The sequence below is a fragment of the Dicentrarchus labrax genome, unplaced genomic scaffold (genome assembly GCF_905237075.1).
Source record: "Dicentrarchus labrax unplaced genomic scaffold, dlabrax2021, whole genome shotgun sequence".
Lineage (NCBI taxonomy): Eukaryota > Metazoa > Chordata > Actinopteri > Moronidae > Dicentrarchus > Dicentrarchus labrax.
This window is the reverse complement of record NW_026136711.1, coordinates 28,740,798-28,754,730: the sequence shown is the minus strand read 5'-3', so window position 1 is coordinate 28,754,730 and position 13,933 is coordinate 28,740,798. Positions and strand designations below refer to the sequence as shown.

Sequence of the window (13,933 nt, the reverse complement as noted above, 5' to 3'; positions counted from 1 at the left end):
AGGAGTATAAGGAGAAGAAGGAACCCAGAACTGAAATGGTTGAAATTAAGCAGGCAGAAACTTCAGCGTACAGCTGTATGAGTCCAATCCATGTACCAATTCATCCCTGCATTTCTGTGCACATGTACCTACGTCAGTGTGTGCATGATTTTGATTTGATTTGATGGTCTTTATTGTCCCCGAGGGGCAATTTGGTCTGCAAACAGTAGTCAACACAAACAGAACCAATAAAAAACACAATACATTTTATAATAAATATACCGTAGATGTCATCATAATAGGGTTAGCAACGAGCTATAAAAGCACTAAGAGTCCATCAGTCCTTGTTAAAGTATGTTTGCAATAGCAACTAGGTCTACAGCAGCTTGTTTAGGAGCCCAACTGCTGAAAGAACAAATGACTGCATGTATCTGTTTGATTTGGCCCTCCGAGGGAATGTGTACCTCTCAGATGGCAGGAGTCAACAGTGCATGAAGAGGGTGTTGCCTTCTTAAAGCCTCTAACTTGATAAACATGGGCAAGATCATTCAGGTTGGTGCCAATGGTCTTTTGGCAAAGTTTAACTAATCTTTCACCAGCCTATTTTGGATACTGATACTGAGGTTGCCAAACCAACAAATCTTTCATCAATCATTCGATAAAAGATGAATAAAAGATTTTCAAGAGCGACTGGTCAACATTAAAACCCCTCAATTTTCTCAAGAAAAGTCTCTGGTTGGTCTTTTTGCAGATGCAGTCAGTTTTGGCATCAAATGTCAGTTTGTCATGCATGCATGTCCAAGTACCAACATTGGCTCAATGTGTCCACAGCTGAGCCATTGATAAAAGTGGGTGCCGTGACGGGAGGGTTTGGACAAAAGTCGATAAGTGAGTGAGACTGAGCGTTTGTGTGAGATCAAACTCTTTCTGCCCATCTCTGATCTCAGCGGGGTTTCGAAGGACTGTGTGTGACCCTGAGCTCTTAGAAAAATCCTCCTCCTTTGTCCTCTCCAGAGCTCTTGAGAGCCTCCTCCAGTGTCCAAATGAGATGAAACCCATCCCAAGAGCCAGTGAAGGAGACAGTAAAGACCTTGCTCTCTTTGTGTCCCAGCTTCACATGTTCTCTCCTATCCCCCATTACAGACCACACTCACTGCCTGTCTTTATTCTTTCTTTCTTTCTTTATTTTAATTTGAACAGTCCTGTTTTAGGTTTTATAACTGGCCTAAAAGTAGAATTTAATACTTTCATTATGGGCCCAAAGTGCTGTGGCTCAGCAGAATTGACCCTGTAGTGTTGGTAGGACAGCACAGATTAGCTGCAGTTGTATGAGAGTACAGCAGTGTGGCTGGTAGTTAAGTAAAGTGGACCATTGGCACAGTGACACAAACTCCCTCTGCTAATCCTCTTGCTGTTTGCATGATTGTCACACACATTTTGGGTATAAATCCACCCTCAGATATGCTCATTTATCAGCAATTTGTGATGTTCGGCACATTCAAGAAATTCTTTTGTATAGTAATTTGTAGTTTTGTGGCACACCACTACTAACTCAAACTGTCTTGTATAATTCTACCTCAAGTTTCCACAATAAAAAAAAAGAAAACGTTGCAAATTCCAGTGCCAAAAAGATGAAGATAAAAGTCAAGTAGCACGTTTAGAGGGTGAAGCTGCTGGAGCAGAATAACTGCGGTAAGAGCAGGAGATAAAGTGAGTTTTGGGAGTTGAGTAAAAAGCAAATGACAAGCCCATTACTCAACATTCACCTTGTCTTATGTCTGCTTTGCATTGTGGTCCACTGTGGTTAGTGTCAGTTTGGTCTGCAGAAGTAAGTATAATATAAAATGGAACTGGAAAAGCATGTAGTTATTTATTTTTATGAATGCTTTTAATTTTTGAGCAAGTTAATGCACACTGAATTGATGCTCCCAAACACAGTGGATTTCAGACTTTGCATGTTGTAAATATTCTAAAAGTTTCTGAGGAAATATGTGTAGTAATGTGTATACTGTATGTTAATGTAATTATTGTTATGGCTTAGGTGATCAGGTGAAATTGATATATGGACCTTAATGCACCTGATTTTGAGATGTGAATATTTTACATTGTAGCTTAGATTTTTCATTTCACTAAATCTAACATAAGAACTGCAGATTTATAAACACTGCACATGTACAGACATACATAGGCTTTCCATATTCTATTTTATTGTATATAGAGTATATATTTCATATTTTATTGTATTTGATTGTATTTTATTTTCTTTCTTTGTGCCAATTTGAACTTGCCCTGAGGGAGATCAATAAAGGAAGATCTTATCTTACTGAAATTATTGAATTTTTTGTTTTGTTTGCATATTACAATGGTTAATCCAATTAATTAAAAATGCCTATTACGTTTCTACTTTTTGTAAACAAAATCAACTCATGAACATGAAGTAAGGTGCAGAAAGGAATCCCGAGTAAACCAAGAAAAAGAAAAAAAGGCAGACAAGAGTAATTGAAACAGAGAAAGAGCGAAAGTGAAACAGAGAGGTTGAAGGATGGGAGACTGAAAGCGTGCCAGTGAATGATGGAGGTGCCATCACTGTGCAAGTCCTGGTCTCTTGCTCATTAAGACAGTAATTCAAGCTGGGGATTAGAGAGTCAGACTCATGGAGCGAGCCCACTGGCTGCCGATGATGAATGGTGGTTACGGGCCATAAAACCTCAACGACTGCCACTATTGTAAATGAAAAAAGAAGAAGCCATGTTCGCAGTGGTAGTTAAGATTGGGGTGTGTGTACAGGTGAATGTAGGTGACAGAAAGCAGTGCAAGTGGGCATTTGTGTGTGGAGGAGAGATCAGGTAAGAAAGACAGGTTGCTGTGTCCTTGGAAGAGAAATCACTGATGGCATGGGTTTTGTGAGCTCTATAATCATCCTTTGTCCACTGTAGCTAAAATGAGATATTACAGTGCAACTGAGCTTTGAAAAGAAAAATTCAATAACAATTCAAGTTGGACTGAACTGGCCAGGAAATAGTAAAGCTCAGAACGTGACTGCCAAGTATGTAAAAGCAATTGTGAGTAAATGAAGTGATGACAGACAGTGATAACGAAGCAAAGAAGGGAAGAAGAGGTGGTGGAGGGGTCAGTAAGACTCTCCCTCTCCAAGACTTAAAAACATCCAAACACACCCAAAAAAACAAACAAATTAAATATACATGAAAGGTAAGCAGCTTACATCCTAAAAAAATGTCACACTTGTGCATGCAAGTCCCCTCTGAACAAGCAACTTGCAGCCCCTGGGGGTAGAGAGCAGAGATGCTGCTTGTTTGTGACAGTGCTGTGCCTAAGAGTCTGTCATCGCCTCAGGAGCAGTCGCTCTGCATGTGACTAAAACCTTGACTACACTCAATTATGATGCTCCTCTGAGCAGAGTCACTCTTTAACAGGACGTGGTAAATATTTAGACCAAAATATCTGTGTCAACATCATCACAGTTTCAGAATTACAGATCCTGTACCACTGTAATTTCTCCTGCAATATATCTTTAAACATCAAGTAGCATTACTTTATGAGGGAATGTATCAGAGAGGTATTGAATTTAGTTTGTTTTCTTATAATAAATGAAATAAAAATCACCGTTTTAAGATGACAATCATCTTTGTGTATAAAAGGAAATTCAGAGTGTAAATTACATTAGCAGCAGACAGATATGGTATTTCTAAATTTGGAGGCATTTGCACCATTGTGGCAAATAACCTGCATTTCTGCAACCCACACAAACATTAATCAGGATATTAATTTGCACCTTTACTGTACTAACAGCCTTGTCACTCTAATTTTGGTAATTTGCATGCTTTCACTTAAAAGATTGCAAGATTCAAGCCTATAAAACCCTTTGAATAATCTAAAAAGAAAAAAAGAAAGCGACACTTTACAGGTACAAGGTTTTTGTCTCCATCACATTGTAATGGTAAATTGTACACTACTTATCAACTCCAAATACTGGTGACATCATAAAACATTTCCACTCTTTGCAGCGATAAAGGGTGGTATGTTATTATGAGCAATTCAACAGATTGTTAGACCAACAGCTGTTTTGCAATGCTAATATTTCATTAAGAAAATAGTGCAATCAATGGACATTTCCATTAGGTATGAATTACTATTACTCTGAAAATGTATACAGCTGCTGTTCTTTGCAGTGATTCCTGGCAGTCCACAGTACCAACCTTTTTATTTACCACTCCATTACTGATTTCAGCAAAGAATAATGGTTGGTGACGGCCCCGCTGAGCAGAATGTCAGCGAGGGAAAGCAGAGCAGCAGAGAGAAAACGCGGGGTTATTTATGGAAAGAATATGACTTTGATCACTGTGATGATACGGTACAAAAGTAAATAAGTTACATGGGGGTTAGAGAGATGTCCTTGGTTGGGTTGCTATGGTGACATTGAAGTGTGTGTGTTTTGTAAAATGTGTGACAGAGAGCTGGGAGAGGATGACAATGTGCAAGTGCAGTAAGAAAGTGTTTGTGAGTGCAGTGTGAGTGGAAGTAAGTAAGGGAACACATTAACGCTGCTCTAGCGGGTTGGATTTCCAGCTGTGTGAAGCTTACAGAGCATCCTCATTGTTCCCATAAGGTGCTTCAGATAAAAGCATATATGCACTGAAAGTAGGTCATACTGTACATTCCTGGTTTGCTTTGTGCTTGTAGGTGCTTTGAGAGTAGTGAATGCTAGTTACATGTGCAGATTTGTGTGGTGTACTTACAGGGGATGGTGCGTAGGTAGAGGTTGTCCCGTATGACCTGTTGGAGCTTGTGGTCCAGCGAGCCCTTCTGAAACTGCAGACTGAGGTAGTGGCGCAGGTCCGTGTTCAATACTTTACCTGCAACAACAGAGGCACAGGCATGAAGGGTCAATAAAAACACAGAGGTGCTCTCTCTCTAGGGTTTATGTCTAAAATGAAATCAATTCAAGTGACATGTACCGTCACAAAGTGATCAATACCACAGAACTAGATAGAACTGGTTTTCTACTTGACAAAACGTTTACCCTTTTATAGCATATGTTTAATTTTCTGGTAGATAATGAGTGCTTAATATCATATACTAGATTCCTTTAAATATATTCAGTTAAATTCAGTTCAATACCATTTTTTTTATTCCATGAGGGCACATTAAAGGTCACGCAAACAACATTAATATGAAAACAGAGTATATAACCCATACATATTGAGTACAAACGAAAAAAAAAAATTTAAAAAAAAAGAATGATTTTGTTCTATGGAAGAGGTCAGCAGTCAGTTTTAGTAGGTCACAGCTATCCAGTGTTAAAACCCATCACCTTTCTTATCAAAAATGTATTGCCCCGTAGCGTATTTTTTCAGATTGTGTGACACTGGGTTACTCTTAAGCATCCTCCTGATTGGATGAGGTCATATTAATGAAACCCTCTCAAAGCCCTTTGGATGAACTCAAAATTCACCAAATCATCCAAATATATTTTTTGGTATACCATGTGATTTTCACTCATTGTTGACATAGTATTCACAGCATTATACATACAGTCTATCCCTGTATGTACAGCATGTATGACCACCTGTTCAGTCTAGCTTAGTGTTTAAATCCTTGTTAATTCACCTTTTAATTCCAGTTTGATCACTGAGGGTCATATTGTAGCTGAGGGGGAGGACGAAGGTTAAACAGATTTTTCAACTCTGATCTCTTCTTTGAAATCCACTTCAATCATTAAAGGTAAATAGAGATTTAGGGTACAGAGGGATATTTGACCTAGAAACACTTAAAACTGTGGTGTGGAAAAGGGAGCACAAGGCTGTACTAGATTGATTCTCTGATTATTTTCCAATCTGAGTGAAAACAGCTTGTTAAAAATACCAAGAACAAACTGGACTGAGCTGAACTCATTGTCATCACTGCCTTCATTCATCTGAAGCAACAAATCTGAAATCCAAACTGCTAAGTGACAGATGATGGATGCTATGTTCATGCTCGACTGTCTGTACAGTTTCAACAAGCCTCAAAAACTTTTCACCAAAGATGCGCAATGCCACAACCTCAAAAGTGAGGCGCCAGAGATTTTCATAAGAAAATCTGAAAAGATTTCGCCTTTGCTCTCAACTCCCAGAAGCCTTTGTAAAAACAAAGGAAGTTCATGCAAAGTTTGAGGCAGAGGAAGACTTCAGAGTCGTCATACACAAGCAGGGAAAAAAGTTTTTCTCTGAAAGAACATGATGAGGAGTTTGGAAAACAGGAAGAGATCTTCGGTGTCTGCCTGCCCTCAGCTTCAGTGTGAGCCTCATCACTTGACAGAGAGGGGAGAGTAGGCTTTGAAACAGTTTGACTACAGAGAAGTAATCACTCCCCCCCCCATTTCTCTCCCCTATTCTCTCTCTGTCTCTTTCCCTCTCTGTTGCACACACAGACCAAACTCTGCTCAGCATGGCTCTTTTCTGCATAGCTATGAATACCAATCAGCAGGACTAAAGATGAGATGTTGCTACTGTAGAAGTACTGTATGTGCTAATAGACAGGGGAGATGTACTTGACTACAGAGGGGTGATAGAATAATGATGAGCTCTGGGAATATTTCAGCAAGCTTTCTCAGCCCTCAAATCCTCTTTTTCTGCTCAACTCAAGTCAGGAACCAACACAGGACATTATTGTGACACCACAGCAAACCTATTATTTTGTGTTCTAAACTTACTGTCAATTCAAGTTTTGGAGGCTGTGACTCACATCAAAATGCACCACATGTCCACAGTCCTGGCTGCCATGACTCTGTTTTAGGAGCCGTCATCCCGACGGGCCTGGCTTTTCAGAATAAAGGTTGCATGTTCTCCGTCTGCCTCTCCAAAGAGGGCTGCATCACAGCTGGTCTAGCAGACAAACAGACTGAGGCTGGGGAACCAAGGCCCAATCTGGCAGCTTCATCTCAAAACTGTCCCAGAATATTCTTTTTGTTCAAATTCAGCTCCCACACAAGGGAATTAAGAGGAAAACAAGGCCGTTTCAACAAACTACATGTGCTCCATATGCTTTTTGAAGGCTAGGGATACAGCAGGATTCAACACAGTTAGCTTCAAATCAATAAAATAGCCTTGTCTTACAACCACAACATACCAGATTTTTGGTAATTACATCTTCATCAAACTGTTGGTTATCCTGGGTTTACAAAGTTAAACAAATCATCTGTGGCATGTCAGCTGGCTTTCCAGTGATGTTTACTCTATTGAGTCATAGTATTTGCTGTGCAGTTGATCTTTAGAAGACCTTTCAACATGACTGAAAACTGTCTCTTTCTTATTCTTTGTTGACATCTTGTATTGATGCAGATGATTCAGCCTCAGATATGAGGCAGACAACTCAGAAAATAGCAAATCCTGAGCCATTACAAAGTGAGGGGAGAAAAGATGTGACTGATAATCAGACAGAAATTAACACCTGCCATGGTAAGTTTTTTAAACCATACCCTTCGAATGACATGGTTACTCTTTTGTAAATGTCTTTTTCCTTTCTATGTCTTGGATCTTTCTCTTTGAATTTTCCTCCTCAGGTGCCTTCTTTTAGTTTTTTCTCCCTACAGTTATTTTCTTTTTAGCTGTTTTCTTTTAGAGCTTGGGTTGGGTCAGGAATCATTGATGTTGAGGGCTTTTATACCAATTGAGACGTTACATGTGAGGGCTTTGGGCTTTAAAAAATAAACTTGACTTGATTAGTTTTTGATCTTTTCCTGTTCTCAAAATCTCCCTGAACACGACCACATCCACATCAAATATTACTCTACATATTGAACCCTTAATTGCAGGCTAAAAACGTTGCATTTGTGATGATGAAACTGTCTCTTTGATGATGAAAGCAAGATAAAATCTTCTTACAGTTCTCCTTAATTCACACATGCCCACATCATGGCTTAACAATCAGTACCCAACAGTCCTCAGCAGTAGATGTTTGTGGCTGGACAGTAGAGCTACCAGGTGTAAACTGTGTTTCTGAGTGTAAGACAGTAGAGCAAGGATGCTCAGTCACACTTCACTGGATAAATAATAGGAAAAAAACATGCACACACAAAGCCACACAAACAGACTGCTCTGATCTGTTCATTGTGGTACAAGTACAGTTATACAGTGTGGTCTTTGTGGCTTCCTGGGACCTGTCAGAGATTGTTAGTGAGGCTGTCACATCAGAGTTTCTCATCCCTCCTCCCCACAGATAACACTGCTATTGTAGCAGGCCTCATTTTTCTGTGATGATGAGGACTCAGTGGGCTCTATTGTGCCCAATCAGCCATCCACTCACTTGTAGGTTATTCCTCTACAGCCAGAACATACTGTACAGCAACTGTCTTTTAACAATAGAAAATCAAAAGAGGGGACATTTGGTCTAATTTCACAAATCTCTCACTTTTCTCAACTTTTACAATTTCAGTTTAATTTTCTTTTCTTCATTTTATTCCACTATAGTGCAGTCATTGTGATGTCAAAAAAATGTCCTTAATTTATTTCCTGTCATTTATATTGTGAGCTGTATTCTTCCCCCACATTGGATCAGAGTAGACTAATCAAACAGATGGATCCCTTTAAGTTAAAGTGTTGCTTTAGACTCAAAGTCCTCTGAATATCCTCTGCTCGTCTCTGCTACCATGTCCTTTTTGCATGAAGTGACAGCACAGGATGTGTCAGAAAAGAACAAGGTCCCCCACAGGAATCCTTGAGCACCTTGCTGCCATTTCACCTGGCATCAGCAGTACTCCTCCTCTCAAAAACTGGAGGCTCAGAAAAAATATCTGCAGTGACGGAAGCAGTGCCTGGCACCCCTAGTGAAGCGACAGACTGTTAACATCCTCACTTAGACCAACACCTCACTCAGAAGCCACAAAATTAGATTAACACTCCAAGCTCAAGACACAACTCGCTCTCACACACAAGCACATGTCATCGACTGAAATTTCTTCTGTTGTTTGTATGCTACTGAAAAATGCACTCTCACTTTGTGAAACTGATAATGTAAGATAATGAGACTGAAAAGAAATCATGTCACTTCTAAAGTGAAGTACTGAAATCACTGTAAGCAATAAAGAAAGGGAAATGGAAAATTGGGGTGCCTTGGGAGCCAAATGGTTACTGCGCACATAACCAAAACAATACCGGTTCAGTTCGAGGTAAGGACCTTTGTTGCATGGCATACCGCTTTCTATTTTCACACATTTTCTGTCTGCCTCTTAGCTATCCAACTGTCCAGTAAATGCAAAAATGCCCTAAAAAATAATCCTTAAAAATATAGAAAGAGAAAATAAATCTACCATCAATTATATTCATGATTTTTTAATTGAAAAAAAATGAGAATTTAATTGCGTGGTACACCAACTTTCCCTCACTGCACCTCATCTACTTCTAAAATCAGTTATTTAAAAAAAAAAGGAGAGATTTGAATGTGCTATTTTGAATGTGTAATATTTTACAATATTTAATACATTATTTTAATATGCTAATCAATTAGAATTGTATTCATCAAAACTGCATACTGTAATTCAAATGGCTTAGATTAGCTGGTTTTCTGAGACAGAACTGAATAAAAATAAATTTATACCCACAACATGTCTCCTAGTGTGAGCCACCAAGAAACACGAGGATTAGTTCAACATTTTGGGAAAAACGCTTTTGACTTTCTTGCTAAGAATTAAATAAGAAAATAGAGACTATCTCTATCTGTAAGGTTAAGATAAAGCTACAGCCAGCAGCCAGTTATTTTACAGTAGCTTAGCACAAAGACTGTAAACGGAGGGCGAACAGCTAGCCTAGGTCTGTCCAAAGGTACCAAATTCTACCAGCAGCACCTCTAAAGCTCATTGACACATTATACATGAATTTGTTGAATTAAAAAAAAATTTAAAGAGTACATGTTGTGGTTTTTACGGGGGGTTACATGCTGGATTGTGTCTTGGCCTGGAGTAGGGATTTTCCCTGTTTCCAGTATTTATATTACTATGCTAACCGTGTGCTGGCTGTGGCTTCATATTTGCCATACAGACACAAGAGTGGCATCAATCTTCTCATTCAAACATCTTCACAAAGAAAGCAAATAAACATATTTCCCAGATGGTTGAACTATTCTTGAAGTAACATGGCTGTATATGGAACATTTTTTGTTTTTTCCTCAATGGTTCTTTTTCCAAACACAGTGAATAGGAGCAAACAAACGCCTGGTGTCTATTGCGACATTTCATTCTGTGGCATTCTCCCTGAGGCATGTGGGAAGTCTACTGGGAGGTCATTATCTCTATTGTCTGAATGTTACTTAATTAACAGTCCTCTGAATAGGGAATATGTCATCAGGTCTCGAGCTGTTCCCTGACACCTTGTTCAGTGCACTGGGTCATCTCATAGAAAGACCAAATGCAGAAATTGTACATATTTTCCCCAAAGACATTTGGAAAGCCATTGTATGCACATGTATGCTTGGAATGTGTGCAAAAGACTGCAATCTCTGCGTCTCACATGTAACACATTTATTAGGCTGAACACCCTCATTTCTTTTGTCTATAATAGATACACAAGGGACTTCCAGACACTTGCTGTACGGCATCTGATCTTTACTGTGTAACGAGTTGAACATTTTGAAGTAGAGGAGAAACAGATCCTTTAGAATTTACTTTATAAAAAGGCATACGTTGTTTGTTATGTACTTTTAAAAGTAGGAGGTTATTTTAACTACTTCTTAACCCGTAAACCTGACTGACCTGTTCAGCCATTACAAACCTAGAGCATCTAAGAGTGCAGCTAAATATCTGAACTCAAAACTGTATACCAAGTACATCCTCTATAACCGCCCTCCAATTGATACATATAAGCATTTTCTAATGCACTGGTAATGGTTTGGTTAGGTTTAGGTACAAAAACACCTATAGGATTAGGGAAATATAAGAAGAAAAAGTGGACAGCTGCCTCTGTTTGATGTTTTGTTTACCTATCCAACCACCACCACCACCACCTCCTGCCTCAGCAGACATTGTGGCTCAAAAATGTCACAATACTTCTCCCTTTGCATATAAGTCATAATTCCTATGGCCACCAGAGGGCTTGTCACTTAAATGTAAACATATGTAGTTTTTGGGCTGATGTTCTCATATTTCTTGGGAGGACAGTCTCTGAATATTGTTCAAACTCACCAAACTTAATTTTAAATTCTAGTAGCGGTCCAAAAGTTTCCAAAGACTCTGAATATATTGTGTATTATAACTGTGAAATGTGTTAATATTGATGATGATACATTATACCTTGAAACTACATGAATTTGTCATCTTCATGCTGTTTATATGTAAACTTCCCTTTGGTTGCACTATAGGCTAGACTGGCACTTTCTCAATGGCTCTTTCAGAAAAGTATTATATTACATTATATTATACATATTGCATAGTATATGTAGTATATATATTATCACACCCCAGCTACAAACCTGGGTAAAGGGGCAAGACCATGTGTGAGTTATAACTAAAAATACATAACTTAATGTACATAGTTAAAAGAGAAAAGAACTAAAGAAGAACTAAATTCAACAAAATCAAACAGGATGAAAGCCAGGGGAGGGAGAGAGAGCGGTTGACTGATTTGAGAGCCAGTCAGTGCAGGTGAGCTGAACACCTTGATGGCAGGGAGAGAGTAGTGACACATGTACAGAGGTACATCCCTGTTGTGATATACAATTATATTATAATTAGGTGATAGAGGATTTATTAATATGGCCCAACCCTTCCATGTACAACAAATTGTTAGAAGCTGATATATAATGTACAATACTGCCAGGCAGTGTGGAAAAATGAACAGCAACAGGGGCTGATTCATATAATATAATTCATATAACAAATGAAAACTAAGGCACTGTGTAAATGATCATTATAAAAATGTAATCCAAGCAGCGTAAAGCATTACCCAGGACAGCTATACTTTCAGTTTTTCTTCTGCCTCTCTGTATGTTTCTGTTTTTTCTGCATTCTCTACATTCTGAGAGTTTACCCTGAGGTGTTTCTTACACTCTGTGCTTTTAAATCCCTCTCTCTAGTGCTCTGCTTACTTGCAGGCAGACAGTTGCCACTGTAGGCCCCCCAATCTTGGCCTCCCTCACCATCCATCATGTGGTGTATGACAGGTCACCAACATCCTCTTCATCAGGCTCTCCTCTTCCCCTGTGGCACTCAGTCAAACGGTGGCCCGCTAAGGCACCAACACCTGCAAGACCTCTGGTTTGGCTCCTCTCATCACTCTCCTGCCCTGACAGGACTGACTCCCCCCACTTCCCCTATCCCCCAACCTCCACCATCCTGCTCTGCTTCCTGTGGCCATTTTAGGGGACAAAATTGCCTCAGGGCACTTTTGAGCATGAAGTTTACAGCCAGGCCCCCGCACAATTTTCCAGACAGCTGTATGTGAGACTGGGATCGTGGGGCATCTTGCTGACTCTGCTGAGATAAGCAAAACATTGTGAGTGTTGTGCCATAAGCCTGGCTTATAATCTCACACCTCACGCAGTACCGTCAGATGAATTCTCTTCACTTATGTAACTGGCATGTGGAGTGTTACTAAGGCTGGAGGATTCTGCATCGGAGGAGCGGAGCAGCTCGCCTGATGGCCCACTGTGTAGCTGTGTTTCCAGTCGGTCTGTTTGGCCGGCTGGGTACAGAGCTATGCAAAGTTAAACAGGCAGTGGTCTCAGACGCTCAAACCTCTTTCTACACACTCTGTCATTTCACTTCATTTTAGCAGTGGGCCAGAGGTCTGGCATAAGCGGCTTAAAAGGATGAAGTCAGAGGGGTAGGAAAAACAACCAGACAAAATAAAAATCCAGCAAGGTGATTAAATTAATGTTTTTGATGTTGGCATGACTTCAGCAAATTAAAGTATAACAAGACAATTATTTCAATTATTTCTGACCGTGAGTCTTTTTGAGACACACACACACACACACACACACACACACACACACACACACACACACACACACACACACACACACACACACACACACACACACACACACACACACAGGCAGTTTGTAGACAGAAACGGTGTGTTCCAGCTGCACCTGTAATTACAATATTAATCCAGACTTCAAATCATCCACAAACCTCCAACATTTTGGAGTGAAAATAATCTGAAATTAATTTGCATTGTGTGACTACTTTAGTAATGGAAAAAATGCGATGAGTATTATCTGTTATCATAACAAAGGCAACAGCAGAAAAAGCTTAAATCTCTTTCCACCAACACTACAGACCACATGTGCATATGTCAGGGTCACAACCCCATGACAACAACACAACACGACAAATTCTCTCTTATATGATCATAGCATGACACATTTTCCAGCCCACTGATCTCACAAGTACACAGAGAGAAACATCTGCCTCTGCATTAAAGTTAACTAAGCATATGCCCTCCTCTCCTGTCCACTGCCCTTCATCCCCTCCCCTCCCCTCTGTCCATCACCACTCGGGAGATGGAGGGATGACCTTCCTCCTGTAAGGTAAAGGCAAGATCAGCCCAACTCAGCAGAACTGGAGGGGTGGGGGTGAGCTGGGCTGTGCAAAATAACAGCAGCATCAACAGCAGGAGTGCCAGAGCCGCTGTGATAATGTGAGGGTAAAGAAGAAGTCCTGGTCCCAGAGAGACAGAGTGATAAGGAGGGGGAAGAATGGAAGGAGGAAGAAAGTGCGAGAGGAGGTGGTGAGAGGAAGGAGGAGTGTTGCCCTGCAGGTGCTGAATCATGTTGTTGCTCTATTTTGCACTGTTTTTGCGTTCCTTCACTTTTTTGTTTCTCAAATCTTCCGACTTCAGTTCTAGTTCTCTCTTTTTGCTGTCTCATACTCCTCTACAGTCTGGCTCCTCTCCATTTCACATTTCTTCCTCTACTCGCTCTTTAATGAGCAGTCTATGGGCCATGCCTCTGTTCTATC

At 40.0% G+C, this 13,933-nt stretch overlaps 1 protein-coding gene across 2 annotated transcripts in view; it reads right to left on the bottom strand.

Moving 5' to 3' along the window:
- LOC127371062 (membrane-associated guanylate kinase, WW and PDZ domain-containing protein 3) overlaps positions 1-13,933 on the bottom strand; it is a 118,655-nt gene that overhangs the window by 35,493 nt on the left and 69,229 nt on the right. For both annotated transcript variants that reach the window (XM_051413636.1, XM_051413635.1), the window contains exon 2: positions 4,737-4,853. In XM_051413636.1, the coding sequence (XP_051269596.1) occupies positions 4,737-4,853 (117 nt within the window). The remainder of the gene's footprint in view (positions 1-4,736; positions 4,854-13,933) is intronic.